Here is a 22,771-nt window from a genome sequence, read left to right as displayed (position 1 = left end):
GCAAGAAGATCTAACCAGTCCATACTCCAGGAAATAAAGGCAGACTGCTCACTTGAGGGAAGATATTAAAGGCAAAACTGAAATACTTTGGCCACATAATGAGAAGACAGGACACCCTGGAGAAGGTGCTGATGCTAGGGAGAGTGGAAGGCAAAAGGAAGAGGGGCCGACCAAGGGCAAGATGGATAGATGATATTCTAGAGGTGACGGACTCATCCCTGGGGGAGCTGGGGGTGTTGACCGACAGGAAGCTCTGGCGTGGGCTGGTCCATGAAGTCACGAAGAGTCGGAAGCGACTAAACGAATAAACAACACAAGATGCTGTTTTGTGTACATTTAAACGTTAGACAGAGATACTGCTTTGTATTTAAACTGGTATATGTAGACTAGTTTGAAAAGCACTAAAAACAGTTGAAAAGAGAAAAAAGATGGCAGTTCTAGAGTATACATTCCAGTTCAGTTGCAAAGAATAATCCTGTTGTTGAAGACTGGTAAAATGTGAATGCATCTGTAAAAGGGATGCTACCCAATTACAACTTGTCCAAGGAACACTAAATACATTCAGCAAAAAAGCACATTTCTTAGACAGATATATCAAGGCACTTTCCTCCTAGAATTAGGGGTGGGGGGGAAAACAACCTCTTTCCAAAGCAAGATAACAATATTTGGGATCTCTGTGAAGGATAATATTATGGAAAACTTAGAGCTGATTTACAGCCCTGGTGACCCACTGAAAGGAGGTATTTACCAATTACTAGGCAGAATTATTATTATCTACTTCTTGTTTTATAATTTAGTATTGAGAGGCCGTGTTTCCTGAAGTTCATGGAAACCATAACAATTGTCCTCCCCAGCAATCCATTTCCTTAAGCAAGGCTTAAGTGAACTCTCAGCCCTATCCAAATGAGATTCTTTGTCTAAGGCTGTTGGTATCAGTACAAAAGGTGTCACAGAAATGCAGGTCCAAGAATATATACATAGATGAGAGGAATCAAAATACATAAATTGTATTTCTAATAGAAGGAAATGGGACGCGGTGGCGCTGCGGGTTAAACCGCTGAGCTGTCGATCGGAAGGTCGGCGGTTCGAAACCGCGCAGCGGGGTGAGCTCCCGTTACTCGTCCCAGCTCCTGCTCACCTAGCAGTTCGAAAACATGCAAATGTGAGTAGATCAATAGGTACCGCTTCAGCGGGAAGGTAACGGCGTTCCGAGTCGTCATGCTGGCCACATGACCCGGAAGTGTCTATGACAACGCCGGCTCTAAGGCTTAGAAACGGAGATGAGCACCGCCCCCTAGAGTCGGACACGACTGGACTTTACGTCAAGGGAAACCTTTACCTTTACCTTTAATAGAAGGAAGTGATTTAACTAAACCTAGTGTTGGCTTGTTCCTTATAGGAATTCTCTTATAATCCAGTCTAGCTTTAAATGACAAGGCTACAAACCAGTGTGCCTTTCCTCTGCTGGATGCTATTTCCCAATATGTATTACTTTTCCTTTGAGACTGAAAGTATCATTCTAACCTTTCTCTCTCTTTTTCCTTTGTTACAATGGCAACATAGTGCATGAAATCTTCATTGAGTTACAGATTCCTTTGGCTATCACTTGATCCTCCCTCATGTATACGCTATAGTTCCATTTTTTTCTCCCACGTGTTTTTACTTAGCTAACATCAAGCTTCCAGTCTGAGGGGAGAAGCTAGTCAGATTAATCTAAAAACATAATCAAATTATTTCTAAGAAAATTAGAAATAAATGGATAGTTTAGGAACTTAACTGTTGCATTCTTTGTACCTTCAATTGTTGATACAGTGCTTGGGAAACTGGAACAAAGAAATAAATTATTCTGCTGTAAATTTTGCATTTAAACTTGGAGTTTGGAATACATTTCAGACAGAACAAACTCCTCACACTAAAAGGGATTGTGACTCTGCCATAAAAGTGTCAGGTGATTCTAAGACAAGCCACCAGCCACCCAAATTTGATGCCAATTGACCCATTCCAAAACTGCAGTATGTTTTCACATAAATTTAAAATTAATTCTTCTGGTAAGCCTTCTTGGCTCTGCAGAAACATCTGTCTTTAATAATATATTCAACAATGGTTGGGTGATGGATTTATGAACTTATCTAATGCTATGCAACACAGAGCTTTAACTCTTGTCTATTTTTTATATGAACACTACACATTCAGAGAGAATTCAAGAATTCAAAACAAATAAGATCTTAAATGGATGGTATATGTTCAAGTAGAATTAAGTTTATGTCACTTGATTATTCTTGGCTTCAATTAGGACATTGTACTGATACTGAAAAAGAGGCCTTTCTGTATAAACATATGCAAATCTAGGACTGAGGTGTATTGAATTATTTGCCCTGAACCTCCTGAGTTTGCAGGTGATCATGCTCCCTTCACATATAATGGCATCCAGGAGAATTACAGTAGCTATATTTAAGATTGTACTGTAAGGACAAATTCACATACAGAAAAGCATTCTCAAGAAACAACACTTTCTCAAGCATTATTATATCTATTCTATCTGGATAGCATTCAGGCCTTCTGCTTATAATCTGATCAGATGAAGAAAGAATCCAGATACATTTTAAATCCACAACTAAGACTACTTTTTATCTAACTCTGAAACCAGCAGAAGCTTTTCCAAGATCTATCTAAAATACATGGGTGATGAATTTCTGAAAGCAAGTAATTGAGTGCTATGGCATGGCAGCATGTAGTTAAGAATTACAGGACACTGTTAGGCAGCAAGTCCAACATATAAAGTCAAATCAATGTCGTATTTCAAACACTACAAACCTTTTAAATATCACTCCTAAAGAATAAAATTATCCCACAAAAAAAGCACTGTACTATAACATAGCATAAAATGCAGAAGATTCTTTATCATGCTTACAGTTTACTTTAATCTTGAAATACAACACCTCTATTCCAGAAGTCAGTAATTCATGATTATGAAGCAAATTTTTCAAAGTTAATGCACCATCCTCATGGATAATGAGTAGCCCTAATAAATTCTTGGTACCCTTGAGAAAACTGTAATTTTAGCAGATCTGGAGGCTACTATGCTGTAAGGCAGGTTTAGTAGATTGTGATTTTCAGTTCTAAGCATTTCTGCCTCAAGAATTTGAGAAATTACCCATTTAGGATTAACAGAATGCAGGATTTGTCTAGCAAAATAATCACTGTTGCCTTTTGATAGTGACTGAGTACAGTCACTATTTTAAGCATACATTATTACAAACTTCTTGTTCAATTTAACTGCAGAGTTCAACTGGCAGCCACCAGAATGGGAATTCAGAGACTTTTTTTCTGAAATAAGAATGGAATTCAGTAAAGTATACCAATCATGAAGTATAACATACATTCTTTAACTATCAATTCCAGTTTTCAATCAAATATCAGCAAGAACAGTAAATTATATAAATTATATAAAATAACACATCATAGGTGCAGCATGTTTGCCAGGAACAGAATATGCTAACGAATCACAAAGAGATTGCCCCCAGTACTATACAATGTTTGGTCTAGAATTTGAGATGGCTTATTAACTAATAATGAAAAGATTAAATCAAATTCATTCAAAACTACTCACGCATTTCAAATAATCAAATGCAAGTTTCAACTGCAACAAAAAGCTATCACATTTTGAAATTCCACATCTGGTGATGCTTAGTTTCTTATCCCATATGCAAACAGTGCTAATAAATAAGTTAGTTTGGAATAATCCCAATAAATTATTATGTGAAGACAATAGGCTTCATATTTAGAGCAACCCCCCCTCCAAGTGATCCAAAACAGCAAGAAAAAAAAAATCCAGCAATCAAGAATGCTTTTCAATTATCAGTTGACTCTGATAATATAACTAGGAACCTGATGTTACACTTAGTTACTTGTAGAACGTTTCATAAATAGATCAGCATATAAGTCCAATCAATCAAATCAATCAATAAACAAACTTCTCTGGACCAAATATTTGTATCTTTACTGATAGTGTAATACAGTGGCTAAGGTGTTGGACTGGGACCAAGGAGTTGCAAGTTCAAGTTCCCACTTGACAACATTGCTCACTGAGGGTATTTAGGCCAAACATTCTCTCTCTCTCTTTCTCTCTCTCACACAGACAGCCTACCTCGTAATACTGTTTTTGTGAGAATCAGATGAGGGGACATCTTCCCCCCTCTCCTTAATATGCTACTGAGCTCTCAAGAGAAAATACAGGATATAATGCAATAAATAAGTAAATCCTCCAACATCCATGTTGGAGGAACCATGCTAGGGTTAAAAGGTAATGCAAAATCCACAAGAAGAGGGACTACACTCTGCCATTGCCATTCTTTCTAATAACAATTCCACCCCAATAAGTGTGATAAATATGATGTGCCCCTAGAAAAAATGGTTTCCTACTGACAACCGCCATTTTTCTCCAGATAGAATTATACAATCGTGCAGCATCACCCTGAAGACCTTTTGGAATAACAAATGTTAATTATCAACTCCCCAAAGTAGCAATCGGATCTCTCCCTGCACAGTTGAGGCACCCCCAGTGGACATGTCCCTCCCACCACCTTCAAGTGGTGCAGTGTAATAAGAAGACTGTGTAGCTGAACATTAGTAAACACTGAAACATAATTCAACAGGCTGAGATTTTTTAAAAAACTGCAGATAAGTGCAGATATATTTCATTAAAAGATAATGGAATATATAAAAATATGTTCAACTACTCTTAAAAAAGAGCCTAACAAATCTCCATAGCTAGGGATATTCTTCAGGCTTGGTACGACCATCAAGAAGGCTCTGTCTCTCTTTTGCTTACTTGCCTGATTTGTGAAACAGGACAGAAAGCAGTCTTCTAGTGGCAATCAAAGCAGTTTCAATTAATTTCATAAACACAACTTAATTATTCTTATCAAGACTGAATGTTAAGACTCTATTAACATTAATTTTTCCTCTTCCTATGGCACTACCCTATGGCTAATTTCACTAAAGAAAACAGTCCGTACAGATGGTGGGATACTTTCCATTGCTGTCCGGTGAATGTGTTACGCCCCTACTCTTGCACTGGAAGAAATTACCACAATCTGTTGTATTTTATCTATATTCCAGCCCATCTCAGATAACTGTGTGGCAATATAATCCAGCGCTCTCACCCTCTGATTTCAATCCTTCCCCACATTACATAATGAAATCTTTAAATCATTAAACATTGTAATAGTAGAGAAAAATGGCAGATGGATGTGGACAATTATTCTTCTTCTAAAGCACATTTGGGAGTACTAAAAAAAGTAGTGAACCAGCACTATGGAAACTATGGCTTTTCCAAACAAAAACAGAAAAGAAAAATTGTTAGCAAGGTTGAGTGGAGAAGCTCACAGCAATTTAATATGTATGATACTTACAACAGAAAACTGTTCATGACTAATCTATAAAAGACAAAGACCAGTGACAAAAAAACAAGCAGTATCTGCAAACTATTCACAATTATCTTGCTGTTTTTAATGTATCTGTGAAAATCCAGGAGGACTGTTGAGCAGAAGTCAGTGGTACCATTTGTCATCACAACATATTAACTTGAATTCTTTCAGGATCTAATGTAACTTAGTACATACACTTTGAATTATTTCTGCTCAGATAAACTACAGTTTTAGCATTATTCTCCAAAAGTTTTCTTTTTCTAATGATAGAAAAATTACAAGATTCAAATAAACTGGAATGAAGTGGGAGACAGTTCCAAGTAACACAATCCAAAAGTATCCTGGTATTGTGTCTGGCCCACTAAAAAGCACACCACACACTCCCCCACCACACACTTCCTGATACTGTTTCTACCTCTATATACTGTGTTAAAAATCTTCTAAATATGCCTTTATGGTTTTCAAAAATGTATTGTGATGTCTCTGTGCTTTTTAAAACATGCCTCTGCCAAAATACAGGTAGTCCTCGCTTAACAACCACAATTGGGACTGGAATTTTGGTTGCTAAGCAAAGTGGTCATTAAGTGAATCTGACCCAATTTTATGATCTTTTTTTGCAACAGTCATTAAGCAAAGCACTACAGGTGTTAAGCAAACCACGTGGTCGTCAAGTGAATCACACAGTTCCCCAATGATTTTTCTTGCCAGAAGCTGGCTGGAAAGGTTGAAAATGGCAACCACATGACCATGGGATGCTGCAACAGTCATAAATGTGAACCACTTGCCAAGCACCCAAATCATGATCACATGACCATGGCGACACTGTGACAGTCGTGTGAGTTCTGGTCATATGTCAGTTTTTTTGAGCACCATTGTAAGTCCAAACCATCACTGAATGAATGGTTGTTAAGCAAGGACTGCCTGTATAATCACTGGTATGATGGCTATGGCTTCACTCTTTTAGTACTACTTGATGTGGTGACTAACATTTCTACTGGATCATTTTTAGTGTGCAACATAAATTGCAAATGAAACTGTACATAACTGCATAAGTAGATACCTGAGAGATACTAGAAAATAAGTTACTAACCCTGTGACTTCCACCTACAATCATACATACATTTAACCCCCATGTAAAACTCCGAGCTCACTGTTAAAATAGAGCTGCTGCAGCTGAGAATGACTACAACTCAGTATTCTGCCTTCAAACCAGCAGTTTCCAAAAACTTCCCAACCCTCATTAGTGGGGTTTCTCAAAGCAATGTTTGTTCTTCTGTATGATGTACACATATGTGTTATGTACACAGAGGACAAGGCACATAACAGCCATTTCCACCACATGCTAATGCGCATTCATGAAATACACTGTTGTAATTCTGCAGGGATGAACATGCTTTTAGGTCCTGTTGCAAGATGACTCGTGGAAAATATGCAGTGCCTCAGATTGAATATGAACGTTGTGGAAAGCAAATACAAACTGTCTTGATGTTTTGCCTCATGTGGCTGAGGGGGCATTCAGGCAAGGCCAATCACCTTGACCTGAAGTAAAAAAAAAAAAAGTCGCTTCTGCACATGCACTGCATATACTGTATACCAAAACTGTTTTATATGAGCAGAATGAGTATGCACAGGCACTCCGCTCTGCTATCCCCCTCAGAAGCTTCAAGCTTTTGCTCCAAGGAGCTGATTTGTTCAAAGCATCCACATCCTTTCAATGTTCTGTACACAACTAATAAACAGCAAGTGTGTACGTATACATATACATCAAACTTGTAGTTATATAGTATTGCACTGGGGGTGAGAGGCAAGTCCCAATTCTAGAAACTTAACCATCCCTGCATACGGAAAGTAAGTTTTTAACATCACTTTGCACATTCCCTCAATCAACATTCTTTACCCATTCACATATTCCTAGAATGAACAGCAGATAGAGATTACTTTTTTGTTAATCACAATAAATAATTTTAGACAATCGGTCAATAGCAAGACAACTCTTACTATTTTCCACCCTCATACAAGCAAGATGAACTATATGATGAAATACACGGAATCTTGCTGGGAGCAAAAACCCTTCCTACTGATTTTTTAGAATCTGTATTTTCTCATTCAAGCATTACAGAATCCTCAGTATGGTGCCACTTATTTATGCACTTCATGAACATGCAGATCAAGTGAGACCGATGTGGCATAATGGTAAAAGTGGAGGAGAAAGACTGGAAAGACCCAGGTTAGGCTTATACTTGACCATAATACTCACTGGGTGTCTTTGGTCCAGTCATTATCTGCCAGCCTAACATATCTTACGAAGTTTGTTTGTTTATTTATATTTCAAATCTCTGTCACAGCCCATCTCCCCCAAAGTTATTTTTGTGAGAATGAGGGGTGATCACAGTCTCCTCCAAACACATTTTGCTCGTCCTGTGTGATCCTTGAAGAATCTTATCATTTAATATAAAATTGTTTCATTTAAAATAAGCAACCCTCCACCAACTTTAAAACCCTATTTTAATGGGAAGGATAAGCTTGCTTACTTTTGCATAATTCCTCAAATCTGAGCTTCATTTTGCAGACAGTGACTCTAATTCAGGAAGAAAGGAAGGTGTTTCCTTGCCTTAAATCAGCTTCTCTTAAACTGCTCTGAAAATGGTGCAGTTTACAAAACACCAGCAGGCTGCAAGTTGCTTTTTTATACAAAAAATACAGTGTGGCCACTGTGAGCTAAGAAGAACAGACCATCTTCTTTCTCTTCCAGCACAGTGCCTGGTGCTTGTAAATCTCTATCATGCTGTAACCTCTCACTGTGTTTCCCCCTTCTCTCCACTGTCATTCCCTCTGCAGAATAAGCATCAGGCCAGAGCTCTGCACAGAGGCTTTTGCTCTCCTGGCAACTCTACCGCTCCTCTGAAATGCAGTGTATTCCAAAAGAACATTCAGACTTCATGCAAGACCCTGGAATGTTGTGTTACCTTGCATTTAGCATTCTATTGTATCAGACTGGTAAGCCTGGTGAGAAAGGACTTGTCAGGAAGGCACTCTCTGGCAACCATCTATCTGTTGTCTCATGACATTCCTGCATGTCATATTCATGACCTTTTTTGTGTGTGTGCCTTTGAGTCGGTTTTTGACTCCTAGTAACTACCTGGATAAGTCCCTGCAATTTTCTTGGCAAGGTTTTTCAGAAGTGGTTTGCCCTTGCCTGCTTCCCAGGGCTGAGAGAGAGGGACTGGCCCAAGGTCACCCAGCTGGCTTTGTGCCTAAGGCGGGACTAGAACTCAGGGTCTCCCGGTTTCTAGCCTGGTGCCTTAACCACTACTCCAAACTGGCTCTCTAAAGAACTATCATCTCCCAAACTTGTAGTTATATAGTATTGCACTGGGGGTGAGAGGCAAGTCCCAATGCTAGAAACTTAACCATCCCTGCATACGGAAAGTAAGTTTTTAACATCACTTTGCACATTCCCTCAATCAACATTCTTTACCCATTCACATATTCACTGCCCCAGTTCTCAGACTAGCCTCTTAAGTTTCTTCAGAAACAGGGGACACTGACATTCTGTCAGTCCATCTCTCAACCTAGACTTTATATATAGGCTCTAAATTTGCTGCACTGTTTTTTCTCAAAAGTTCCTTCCCTTCTTTCTACTGGTTCAGCCTTGCATCAGCATTGTCTGAGTTTACAAAATCTTGTTGACCATTTTTCTTGGGGTCTAAGAATATTTTTCTTTATAAACTATTTTCATGCAGTTTCCCAAGAATGTAGAAACAGCAACCTTAATTTCTGTTAGCACACATTTTAGAAAACTTCAAAGAGGAAATCAGTTTAAATCTCCAGTAAATTTGTCACCTTTTGAAACAGACAATTTAAACATAATATCCTTATTGGAATTTTGATGAACCAACATGCTACTTCTAAGAAGTACATGTCCAACTAAAAACCAGAAATGGCGTTCTTACCATGCAAGAACTAAGTTTATACTTAGCTTTGCAAGGCTGAAATTATTATCATGTTATTCAAAAGGCAGAAAGATTTTAAATGGAAAGGTTAGTTGAACACATCTGGAGGGCATGCTGAAATAGTGTACTAGAAATTTCCTTTTTTGACTGCAGCTCACCAGGGATACAGTTTGTGGTATTTTTTAAAGTTGCCACTTGCAAAGTAATCATAGCTGTTTAGCAAGCATGATTGCCATGAGTGTTCTGGAGTTAGAAACATTAGAATTTACTGAGTCACTTATTTATAGCTACCCAGTATAAAAACCCTCAGGGCAACTCACAAAGTATAAAACAATGAGGAACTGTGCTCCTAAAAACTGTAAGTTCCCTTGGACAATATTTTTGATAAACTCCCCAAAAGACAGCAGACTGACTGTTATGGGTCTTCACCTAAACATTTAAAAAGTCAAATCAGGAGCTATGTAAACAGAGGCACCTGCAGGGGGGAAGAGATAAAAAAAAAAATCAAGATGGCAGTTGCATCAATGGAATGGAAGCCCTGCCACAGGAAAAGAGGGGTGGGGTTTGGACCACACATTTACTGCTGCCATCTTGACTTTTCTGACCCCCTGCAGACACCACTGACTATAAGCAATTAGGTACACATAACACAGATAAATGATCTATAGCAAACCTACCTATTATGTGGCTGGCCAAGCAGGCTTGTGTGGCCTCCCAGCAGTTTTTGAAAAACCATCCACTGTCTACAAACATCACCACCACGAGGAAGAATGTGCTGCCTCCAACTAGGTTTTTGCAGCCTTTCAATCTGGGCCTTTCCCCTCTACAAGTCTGACCTATAGCCTACATGAAAACAGCAAATCATATGTGGTGGACACTTGGTTGATTATATGGCTTTTTAGTGGCCATTTTACATTTTTTGCTTTTGTTTTTAATTTGTGTTAGCTGCCCAGAGTCATGTTTGCAAGACTGACAGCCCTATAGATTTAAACAAACAAACAAACAAACAATAGGAGAATATACAAAACAGGAAAAATATTTTATTCTGAATGCAGAACAAAACCATTATGCATCAGAGGTTATGCCAAATTGTTTCCGGCCAGCCATGCTTCAACTGAACAAAAACTCAGATTGTTTTAGTTGATCTAGGTTTCAAATGAAACAAAATTCAAACTGAGCAAACAAGACAAAGCTAGTGAACACTGGTCCCCCTCTCCCCTCCTTCCTTCAGCCCAGCCCAGCATGGCCCATGCCACTAGCCCTCATCACCACCATCTTTCTAACAGATTCCCTTCCATTAACTACTGCCAGGGTATTAGCTCATTGTAATTCCAACTTTTACATTTTTGTAATTTAGACAGATACATTACTTATTCTGCAAGAAGGAAGGCACAAAATGAAAATCACCCCAGTGGAAAGACTGTTAAATCTGGCATTTGCTACCTGGGATTTCTCTGCTTTTCCTAAACAGAAACAAAAAAGATTCACAGATACCTTAACGAGTCCGATGGTACTCTTTACTGTTTTTTGACAAATAGGATGACATTTTAAAGATTCTGGCCCTTTTATTAAAGAATAAATAAACCCACCACGTTAACATTTTGGGAAAAAAAAATAAACTGTACTTCAATGAATGGAATAGAAGGGGGGAAACCCCACCATATATGCACTATCTTCTTACCTCATACAGAGAGGCCATTGGCAGTCTCTGAAAAAGTCAAATATAACATGCAGCCTCAATATAAGGTACAATTCAGGTTAAGGTTTCCCATTTCCTGGTAGACATGAAAAGAATCCCTGTGTGTAAAGCTGGCTTTGTTTGCCTAGCATCAGATTTACAGAGAGTCAAGGCCATCACCCACCCCAGAAAGACTAACACAGAGATAAATGATGAAAATGGAATCCTTCCAAAGTGCCTCAATGTAATGAACAATACCTTTTCATGCTTCCATTCTAAATGATAAAAATTAAACTGCTGATTTGAAGATTTTTCCAAAATGCTTTCATTGGAGCAGAGTGATTTTTTCCTCAGATATCACACTTATATTTATTTTGTTTTACACAGTGAGCATCAACAATGCAGAGGAGAATGCACCACATTGATCGGTTTTATGGGTAGCCCTCTCCATATTGATCCTTCAAATGATCCCTGTCAAAGCAAAGTAAAAGGGCTCAATAAAATTCTAGCTAGTAGGTAACCATATCGTACAGGCTTAATTTTGCTCAAAGAAACACAAATTAATGAATTATGTTGCTAATCACCGTTTTCTCACCTAATCATCTGTGCCAATATTGGGAGATAATGAGGCAAAGTTGAAAGTCTATTGTTTATTGTGTGCTGACACCAGAACTAGTTCAGAAACAGAGAATCTTATATAAATGATCCACCCCTTTTCCCATCAGCTAGTATTTCACAACTTTTTTTTGTCTCAGTTTGACAAACCATGCAACGTTTTGGAATGATGTATTAAGAGTCCAAAATGGGTAATCCCTAATATCCAAACAGGAAAAAAAAAATCATTGGAGTATAATTATGACCCCATATGTTCCTGAGATTTCGGTACCAACAGATTCTACTCTCTTAAAAAAAGGAAGACTTCACATGTGGAAGAATTACTGTCAAGGAAGGCCTGCTGCTTGCTTCTTTTTCACAACAGAGCTGAAGTATTTTAATTTGGAAGAGACAGGAATGAATCACTATTTTTTTTAATACATGGAAAGTATGTAATATGAAAAGTGTCAAATAATCTCTTAAAAAGCTTTATTATTTTTTTTCAACATATAGATAAAAATTAAAAAGGATGAAACAAAAGAAACCATAGAATAGTTTTAGAGAAATAATCAATCTTAACAGGGGCTGGACTTATGAAATCTAAAATATACAGACCACTGAATTAAACTGCCCTTGATATATTTCGTGAACATCTTTGCAATTTTAACTGATACTTGAAGGCAGTCTTTTATTACTAGGTCTGCCCATTCTACCAGAATATTAAGGATAAGGCAGCAATTAATGCTTTCTGCTGGTATTTGTTGCACCCAGAGGTCACAGGAGTTTATAGGAACAAGGACAAAAGAAGGAAAATGCCACTCCCTTTCTGCTAATCGAAAAACAAAAGTATACACTAAATCTGATGTCTGGTGGTCAGTCTGGAGGAAATTAGGCTTTCCAAGGCATGTTACCAGGTTACAAACCCACAAGACACAAATTGGCAGCCCAAAACACCTGTTTAAAATAGTATTTAGAATGTTATTAAGAACACACAACAGCAAATACAGATGAATGTTAGACTTAAAGAATTACATTTCAAAAGAAAGATTGTGGACAAAGGAAGAATAGGTAAACACTTCCACACTGTAAAACAGGGATTAGACCTCAGAGAAAAGTAAGTTTGAAGGAAACCAGGCAAACCAGTCAAAGCTTGAGCAAATAAAATACAACTGAACCCCAGTGCCACTCTATATAGCCACTGCGCTCAGAAGGTTAGGTTAGATTTTTTCCTGCGTCCTGAAAGATTGCACCCAGATTTTGTTCTTTCTTTCTCCACAGCTAGGTGCCATTTCCAGGGAAAATTCAGAAGAATAAAAGCCTCTAGCAAACTCCTCTCTTGGTATTTAATTTTAACGCCAGTGTTAATTTTCTACAGATAGAAAGGATTCATCTACAGGCCAATTGTGGGCACATTCAGACTTAATAGTACCTCTAGAAACTATTCCATACATGTACCTTCAATTAATTTTTGTGAATTCAAAGCATTTTTCTTTATTGGCACTGTGCTTCATTTTATATTTTAACATTCTCACAGCCATTTTTTATGACAGTAACCTACAAAGATGCATTAATTTGGTCAGAAAGCTAAGGGAATTGCATATTGGGCTTTTCTTCACTGATGTTTTAACATACATATCTTCAGTCTTCAAACTGGCAGAAAAGCATATTGGCATAAACTGTGCTGCCTTGGTAATGGCAAGATAGAGATGTTTTTCCAGTTAAACCAAGAGCAGTTATGAAAAGTGATTGGTAGATTCCTTTAGCATAATTTCACCTCCCACCTATCCTCAACTCTCCAATACATTCCTCAAAGTATGGTGGGACATGGTTGGATCTGGTCTCAGAAAAGTGCTCGCCATGGCCATTTTGGCTAGGCATCAGAGGATTAGAGAATTTAGTGGGCTATATCATCATATCAAGGACTATTCAAGGGAGCATATAGGAATAGACTGGCCCAGGGATGAGCTGTCCAAAGTCTAATCTTAGAAGACAATGATGGATGAAGACCTACCACAGAACTGAGGAAATTTGGGAACAGACATTCCTCAAAGGTGGAATGGTTGGGAAGGCATCAACTTTGGGCCCAACAGTCTTGAGATAAAGGAGAGCTTCTAGATGGAGAGTGAGATCTTAGCAGAGGTCTATCATGAATGTCTTCAGAAGGACTCAAAGGAGAGTGAATGGCCTGAATTGGCAAATCAAGAACTTAGTTGCCAGCAAGCTAAAGATGGAGGGATTGGCAGAATAAAGGATCCACAGATATGGGGCCAATATTGGTTGGTTTATAAATCCACGAGCTGCATTGGTTGCCAGTATGTTTCCGGGTCCAATTCAAGGTGTTGGTTATCACCTTTAAAGCCCTATATGGCACGGGTCCAGGTTACCCAAGGGACTGTCTCCTCCCCATCACATCAGCCCATCCCACCCGGTCGTGCAGAAAGGGCATGCTACGGACCCCTTCTGCAAGAGAATTCCATCTGGCGGGGTCCAGGAGGCGGGCCTTCTCTGCAATAGCCCCTGCCCTTTGGAATATCCTTCCCCCAGAAGTGAGATTGGCTCCCTCCCTCCTGGACTTTAGGAAACAGCTAAAGACCTGGTTCTGTAATTATGCCTGGGGCGGGAGAGAGAGTAGCCATTCCTGGGGATGGTTAGTTTCTTAGAAGGACCCAGCTCTGCCTGCAAATCATAAAGAACTTCCAGCCATCGAGGTATTTGTTATATTTATTGTATTATGTATTATAGTGTTTTACAGTTTTACATTTTTATTTATGTTTTATTGTAAACTGCCCAGAGTCCCTTTTGGGAGATGGGCAGTGATAAATTTGATTAATAAATAAATAAATAAATATTGGGTGGAGGTATGGAGGACCTGTATTCTTTTTCTTTTTGTCCTAATCAAAGCTGGGTGGGTCAGGTCTTTTAGTAGTTTCCTCCTGTTTAATGAGTGATTTTCCTGATACCAATAACAAAACTGCAGAGTCCTGGGAACCACCAGCAAGAGAAGGGGATTGTGGAGAGCCACAGAGATGACCTTGGAGACACTATGTGGCAACAATTACAAAAACATGTTTTAAACCCAGGAAACAAAGGAAGCATTAAAAAGAAATTCAAACTGACTCTGCCTTAACTTCCTGGGTTATAAGAGGGAGAGAAACAAAAACACAGTCAGGTTTCCAAGATTCTGCTACTATAATGAAGCAGAATTCCAGCATTCTTGTGGAGTCTGTTTCCTGACTGGGTCTACCTCAAAGGGCTGACAGGGATCCTGAATGGAATCTTTTGAGATATGAGGAAAAAACTTTGGATGAAGATCCATTCCAAGAGCTTATTCCCAAAGCATGACTCACAAGTGAGAGAACCAAGTACATTTTGTTAACAGCTGGTAGTGCTTAGAAGAATCCAGAGAAGATCCCTAGATTTTGTTTATCCAAAAGGTGAAATTGCTAACACTTTTGGAATGAGGCCTTCAGAGTCGCATGGCTGAGGCCAAAAGAACTGAGGAGCTTGCATCCTACAATCCTCATGCATAAATTAGCAAAGGAAAAATAGATAACCTAAAACGAATCTAAATAAAACAGAACCTAAATAAAACAGAAACCATACCTCCCAAAAAGGATGGAATCAAAAGAGAATAAAAATGAAATTTACATTAACTGAATTAATAATGATTAATTCACATTAAGAGAGCCAGTTTGGTATAATGGTTAAAGCTCCAGGCTAGAAACCTAAGTCCTGCCTGAGGCACAGGGTGACATTGGGCCAGTTACTCTCTCTCAGCCCTAGGAAGGAGGCAAGGGCAAACTGCTTCCAAAATCTTGCCAAGAAAACTGCAGGGACTAGTTCAGGCAGTTGCCAGGAGTCAACACTGACTCAAAGGCACAAAATAACAAGGAGGAGGAGGAGGAGGAGGAGGAACACATTAAGTACCTGTAAAACTACATATACCATTCTTTCTTCCTCTCTCTTGTACACACACAGAAGACTCCCATACATAGAAACACAAACAGACACATAGACACACACTTTCCCCGCTCTCTTCAGACTACCAGAGAGCAGATTGTAATATAGTATAGTATAGCTCTGGTTACCTGTCCTTCAAACTTTGCTGTGCCTCCAATTGGCACCTGAATATTCCGTGGAGGTAGAATAAATGCTGGTGCTTCTGTTGAAGCTGGAGGTCTTAGAGAAGAATGGTTCAAAGTCAAGGTGGCTTTGGAGATCTGAGTAGATACCAGTTTTACATCCCCCATGTTACGAGCTTCAGAAGCAAAAAAAAAAGGAAAAGAAAAGAGAATGCAAATATTAGCTTAACAATTTATAATAGTTCTATCAGAAGTACAATCCAGTCACTTAAACCTGCAAGCTGTAATAGATTTAGTTAAAAGTAAACACTGAATCTGATGGGACTTTCTTCTGAGAAGACATGCATGTGCATAAGATATTTACAAATAAAGTTCCATTTACTTAAGTAGGAACCGAAATCACTAAATTATGACTAGATAATGCCCAATAGTAAGATACTGAACTTCCAAGACAATAATATAATTACTTGGAGCCTTCTTGGACCTCCAGACCAGCCGATTCTACAAGAGACTGAAAATCAAAGATAAAAAAACATAATCTTTCTTTTGTCTGGAAAGCTGAGAAAATGGTGAAAGAACATATAAAACAGTGATTACAAAGTTACTTTTAAAAAAATCTATCAAGCTCAAAATATATTGCACTGTTCTTTAATAAGTTCTTAGAAGTACAATAATAAACACATCTATTCATTTAGGCAAATGTGTGATTGTAAAGTGGTATATCTTCATTTTTATGGTCCTTATAGCAGTACTAACAAGAATGATTCTATAAACTATTTAGGAAGAGCAAGCCTCAAAATACTGTAGGTGAATGAACAAAAATCCAGATTTCAGAATAGTTGTTCAGAGTATTTTCCGTATATATGGACTTCATAAAATATAATGGCCAAGACATATGCATCAAACAGGGGGAAATTCCACTTCAAGAAGTACAAACACAGCAAAGCAAGAAAACTAGTGATTTGTCCTTCCATGAAGTGTGTGGTGAAAACCAGAACCCAGGAAAATTAAGTGGTGAGTAGCCCAGAGGGACGGTTTCCCTTCTCTGGTGAGCTTTGGCAGTATGAATGAAACTCCAGCTTAACTAAAATTCTCAAATGAGTTCTATATTGTATTTACTGTTCACAGAAATAGGCACATGTACGCAATGGTTAAGGGTGATAGAAGATACAGACATGAATACCAAAAATGAGTTAAGCAAAGCAGCCTAAAATCTTACAAACCTATCCCTGTTGACTTATGTTACTGACCCTAAGCTGTACTGTAACTGTTTTGCAGCACTGGGCCTGTATCAGAACAGTGCTAACTTGATAACTGGCTACAGCTAAGTCCCAATTAGTGTGGATAATGAATCCCACCAAATGATCACATTATTCGAATTTGTATAATTCAAAGTGATATTTCCATGGAAAATATGGTAATTGGTTCCAGCTTGATGGAAATAGGCACTGAATTTTTTAAAATGTAAATGTTTATATGTATATTAATGAACTTCAGCAAAGGATCATTACCTTCTCGTGGTGCTGGAGCTTGAGCACCTCAATGATGCCATGAGCTAAACCGTGAAGGGCCACCCAAGACGGGAAGGTCATGACAGAGAGGTCAGACTAAATACGATCCCTGGGGAAGGTAATGGCAACCCACCCCAGTATTCTTGCCGCGAAAACTAAATGGATTAGTACAACCAGAGATATGTCAGTATACCATGATGAGACCCCCAGGTCAGAAGATGGTCAAAATGCTACTGGGGAGGAACAGAGGATGAGCTCAACTAGCCCCAGACGTGATGACGCAGCTAGCTCAAAGCTGAAAGGATGGCTGGCGGCCGACGGTGCTGGTGGTGAACGGCGAATCTGATGTTCTAAGGATCAACACACCATTGGAACCTGGAATGTAAGATCTATGAGCCAGGGCAAATTGGATGTGGTTATTGGTGAGGTGTCAAGATTAAAGATAGACATTTTGGGCATCAGTGAACTGAAATGGACTGGAATGGGCCACTTCACATCAAATGACCACCAGATCTACTACTGTGGACAAGAGGACCACAGAAGAAATGGAGTAGCCTTCATAATTAATACTAAAGTGGCTAAAGCAGTGCTTGGATACAATCCAAAAAACGATAGAATGATCTCAATTCGAATTCAGGGCAAGCCATCTAACATCACAGTGATCCAAATATACGCCCCAACCACAGATGCTGAAGAAGCTGAAGTAGAGCAGTTTTATGAGGATCTGCAGCACCTACTGGACAACACGCCTAAAAGAGATGTTATTTTCATCACGGGAGACTGGAATGCTAAGGTGGGCAGTCAAATGACACCTGGAATTACAGGTAAGCATGGCCTGGGAGAACAAAACGAAGCAGGACATAGGCTGATAGAATTTTGCCAAGACAACTCACTCTGCATAACAAACACTCTCTTCCAACAACCTAAGAGGCGGCTTTATACATGGACTTCACTAGATGGACAACACCGAAATCAGATTGACTACATCCTTCGCAGCCAAAGGTCGCGGACATCTATACAGTCGGTAAAAACAAGACCTGGAGCTGACTGTAGTTCCGATCACAAACTACTTCTTGCACAATTTAGGATCAGACTCAAGAGATTAGGGAAGACCCACAGATCAGCTAGATATGAACTCACTAATATTCCTAAGGAATATGCAGTGGAGGTGAAGAATAGATTCAAGGGACTGGACTTAGTAGATAGGGTCCCAGAAGAACTATGGACAGACGTTCGCAACATTGTTCAGGAGGCGGCAACAAAATACATCCCAAAGAAAGAGAAAACCAAGAAGGCAAAATGGCTGTCTGCTGAGACACTAGAAGTAGCCCAAGAAAGAAGGAAAGCAAAAGGCAACAGTGATAGGGGGAGATATGCCCAATTAAATGCAAAATTCCAGAGGTTAGCCAGAAGAGATAAGGAATTATTTTTAAACAAGCAATGCGCAGAAGTGGAAGAAGACAATAGAATAGGAAGGACAAGAGACCTCTTCCAGAAAATTAGAAACACGGGAGGTAAATTCCAGGCAAAAATGGGTATGATCAAAAACAAAGATGGCAAGGACCTAACAGAAGAAGAAGAGATCAAGAAAAGGTGGCAAGGATATACAGAAGACCTGTATAGGAAGGATAACAATATCGGGGATAGCTTTGACTGTGTGGTCAGTGAGCTAGAGCCAGACATCCTGAAGAGTGAGGTTGAGTGGGCCTTAAGAAGCATTGCTAATAACAAGGCAGCAGGAGACGACGGCATCCCAGCTGAACTGTTCAAAATCTTGCAAGATGATGCTGTCAAGGTAATGCACGCTATATGCCAGCAAATTTGGAAAACACAAGAATGGCCATCAGATTGGAAAAAATCAGCTTATATCCCCATACCAAAAAAGGGGAACACTAAAGAATGTTCAAACTATCGAACAGTGGCACTCATTTCACATGCCAGTAAGGTAATGCTCAAGATCCTGCAAGGTAGACTTCAGCAGTTCATGGAGCGAGAATTGCCAGATGTACAAGCTGGGTTTAGAAAAGGCAGAGGAACTAGAGACCAAATTGCCAATATCCGCTGGATAATGGAAAAAGCCAGGGAGTTTCAGAAAAACATCTATTTCTGCTTTATTGACTATTCTAAAGCCTTTGACTGTGTGGACCATAACTAATTGTGGCAAGTTCTTAGTGGTATGGGGATACCAAGTCATCTTGTCTGCCTCCTGAAGAATCTGTATAACGACCAAGTAGCAACAGTAAGAACAGACCACGGAACAACGGACTGGTTTAAGATTGGGAAAGAAGTACGGAAGGGCTGTATACTCTCACCCTACCTATTCAACTTGTATGCAGAACACATCATGCGACAAGCTCGGCTTGAGGAATCCAAGGCTGGAGTTAACATCTCTGGAAAAAACATTAATAATCTCAGATATGCAGATGATACCACTTTGATGGCTGAAAGTGAAGAGGAACTGAGGAGCCTTATGATGAAGGTGAAAGAAGAAAGTGCAAAAGCTTGGTTGCAGCTAAACCTCAAAAAAACCAAGATTATGGCAACCAGCTTGATTGATAACTGGCAAATAGAGGGAGAAAATGTAGAAGCAGTGAAAGACTTTGTATTTCTAGGTGCGAAGATTACTGCAGATGCTGACTGCAGTCAGGAAATCAGAAGACGCTTAATCCTTGGGAGAAGAGCAATGACCAATCTCGATAAAATAGTTAAGAGCAGAGACATCACACTGACAACAAAGGTCCGCATAGTTAAAGCAATGGTGTTCCCCGTAGTAACATATGGCTGCGAGAGCTGGACCATAAGGAAGGCTGAGCGAAGGAAGATCGATGCTTTTGAACTGTGGTGTTGGAGGAAAATTCTGAGAGTGCCTTGGACTGCCAGAAGATCAAACCAGTCCATCCTCCAGGAAATAAAGCCAGACTGCTCACTTGAGGGAATGATATTAAAGGCAAAACTGAAATACTTTGGCCACATAATGAGAAGACAGGACACCCTGGAGAAGATGCTGATACTAGGGAGAGTGGAGGGCAAAAGGAAGAGGGGCCGACCAAGGGCAAGGTGGATGGATGATATTCTAGAGGTGACGGACTCGTCCCTGGGGGAGCTGGGGGTGTTGACGACCAACAGGAAGCTCTGGCGTGGGCTGGTCCATGAAGTCACGAAGAGTCGGAAGCATCTAAACGAATAAACAACAAAGGACTGTGTTCTCAATTTCTGCATTCTTCATTTGTATATCATGCAGATTTTTAAATTAGTTGAACAGGTAGTCCTTGCTCAGCAACCACTCGTTCAGCTGCCATTCGAAGTTTCAACAGCTTTGAATGAGGTATGACTGTTTCTCGTAATTACAGCCATCACAATGTCCCTGCAGTCACATGGCTGCAATTCAGGCACTTGGCAACCAGCTTGCATTTATGATGGTCAGAGTGTCCCATGGTCATGTGATCGCCATTTGTGACCTTCACTGCCACTGACAAGCAAATCAATGGGGAAGCCAGCAGAAAGTCACAAATGGCAATCACATGACAGTGGGATGCTGAGACCATGTGGGATTTGCTTAACGACAGCAACCGGAACTGCCGCAACTGCCATTGTAAGTCAGTGCAGTCACATGACGTCACACTTTATGACTGTGCCTCTTAGCAATGGAGTTGCCAGTCCTAATTACCATCATTAAGCAAGGACTACCTGTAGTTCTCTCTACTTTTATTCATTGACAATAACTTGCATTTATAGCAGATGAGTTCAAAACAAGTATTAAGATTGTGTTGCTATATATTTCACCCCAAATATATATTTTACACCTTTCTTGCTTACAGACTGTGATCATATTGTTTCCAAAAGCTATCTGGGGTATCGTACTTACGCAGGGGCCAATCCTCTCTGCCTTGCTGTCTAACATCCACATGATGCTTCTGGGAGAGATCATCGAGTAGTTCACAGAGCACTACTGTCAATATCGTAAGACAACTAATTGAGACTGAGAAAGAGAGTATTTCAAAACATCACTAACAAAGAGTAGATAGATGTTTTGATGTCACGCTTATCTGGAGAAATGGCAGTTAATCTTTCAGTCTGGAAAAAAAATGTTCAAACAACCCAGGAAGATCCTACCTTAATTAATTCACTCATAGATAAGGATGGGAATTTTGCTTATCCGGTTTCCAAGATTCTGTATCCTAACCCTGAATTTCTTGATATTAAATCTATTTAAAGAAAATCCACGTGAGAGATGACTCTCCGGACATGCCCTGCTGTTAGGGCTTGACATCAATCTTGGAAACTTGGTATCCTCCACTATAAAAGAGGCTACCTAGTTTCATGCTGTAGACCTAGACCATGGCAGTTGTCCCAAGGGGAACTCCACTGACGGCTGAACAGGTTGCTGATGCCTTACTCCAACACCAGCAACAGGTGCACAGATTACTAGCTTGAATAATGCTGCTATTCAGATGTTACAGAAAATGGATCAAGTACTTCTGTTCCTGCTCCCCCAGCTTTATTATTTTGCGCTCCAGGATTTCTACTAGAAAGTTCAGTGGAACACAGGATCTTTTCAAGGTTTTCATATCCCACATTCACAGTCCCAGACTATATATGTCCAGGAGGCCAGCTGAATTTTCCATGGATCATACTGAAGTGGCATCGTTTCTTGGATTTTTGGCAGATGAAGCTGCCTAGTGGGCCGTTCTAATCACAGGCAACAATGCTTCCATAGTGGACAACCGTGGTAATATTATGTGGAAATGTGGCTCTGTTGACGTTAGTAATCATACTTTTAGAAGCCTAAACCTAGTCACGTTATGTTTACATCACAGTTACTGTATTGTACTTTCATTATGGTGTAAAACAACATGCTATTCATAAGTTACTTCAGTGATCCCCTAGTCACCTCACAGCTTGACTACTGCAATGTGATGTACATGGGGGTGTCCTTGAAAAATCACTTGGAATGATTCAGAATGCAGCACTGCGGGCAGTGATGGGCATGCCTTGGTAAGCCCATGTGACATCTCCGATTTGTGAGCTAAACTGGTTGGCAGTATGTTTCCAGGTATGATTCAAAGTGCTGGTTAGCACCTATAAAGCCCAACATGGCATAGGGCCAGGCTATTTAAGGGACCACCTATCTCCTATGATGTCTGCCCAGCCAATATGAGCCAACAGTGTTGGTGTGCTCTGAATTCCTTTGATTAAACACTGCCATCTATTGGGACACTGGAAGTATGCCTTCTCTGTTTTGGCACCTGCCCTCTGGAATGAGACCCCCCTGGAAATTTGTGTGCTTCCTACCTATAAAGCCTTGAAGAACTGGTTGTCCTCCCAGGCCTTGGATTAAGATGGATGGAGCATTTTGTTGGATGTGTTTTTGTCAATGTTTCTGTACAGTATCCAGATCCCACCTTTCGTGTTGTATTTTCATTGTTTAGTATATTATGAGCTGACTATTGTTGATTATAGTGTATGTTTGTGTGTAATTAAAGAGAGGGTGATTGATAGTATCAATATAGAAAACCACAATGCA

At 39.6% G+C, this 22,771-nt stretch overlaps 1 protein-coding gene across 3 annotated transcripts in view; it reads right to left on the bottom strand.

Annotated features, from left to right (window-relative positions):
• Positions 1–22,771, bottom strand: part of MYLK (myosin light chain kinase) — a 392,661-nt gene that overhangs the window by 155,983 nt on the left and 213,907 nt on the right. For 2 of the 3 annotated variants that reach the window (XM_063288774.1, XM_063288777.1), the window contains exon 2: positions 15,743–15,912. The exons of the other annotated variant lie outside the window; for it this stretch is intronic. In XM_063288774.1, the coding sequence (XP_063144844.1) occupies positions 15,743–15,904 (162 nt within the window). In that variant the 5' untranslated portion in view covers positions 15,905–15,912. The remainder of the gene's footprint in view (positions 1–15,742; positions 15,913–22,771) is intronic. 3 annotated transcript variants of the gene reach the window in all.

The sequence above is a fragment of the Candoia aspera genome, chromosome 1, assembly GCF_035149785.1.
Source record: "Candoia aspera isolate rCanAsp1 chromosome 1, rCanAsp1.hap2, whole genome shotgun sequence".
Classification (NCBI taxonomy): Eukaryota; Metazoa; Chordata; class Lepidosauria; order Squamata; family Boidae; genus Candoia; species Candoia aspera.
This window is presented reverse-complemented; position numbering and strand designations above follow the sequence as displayed.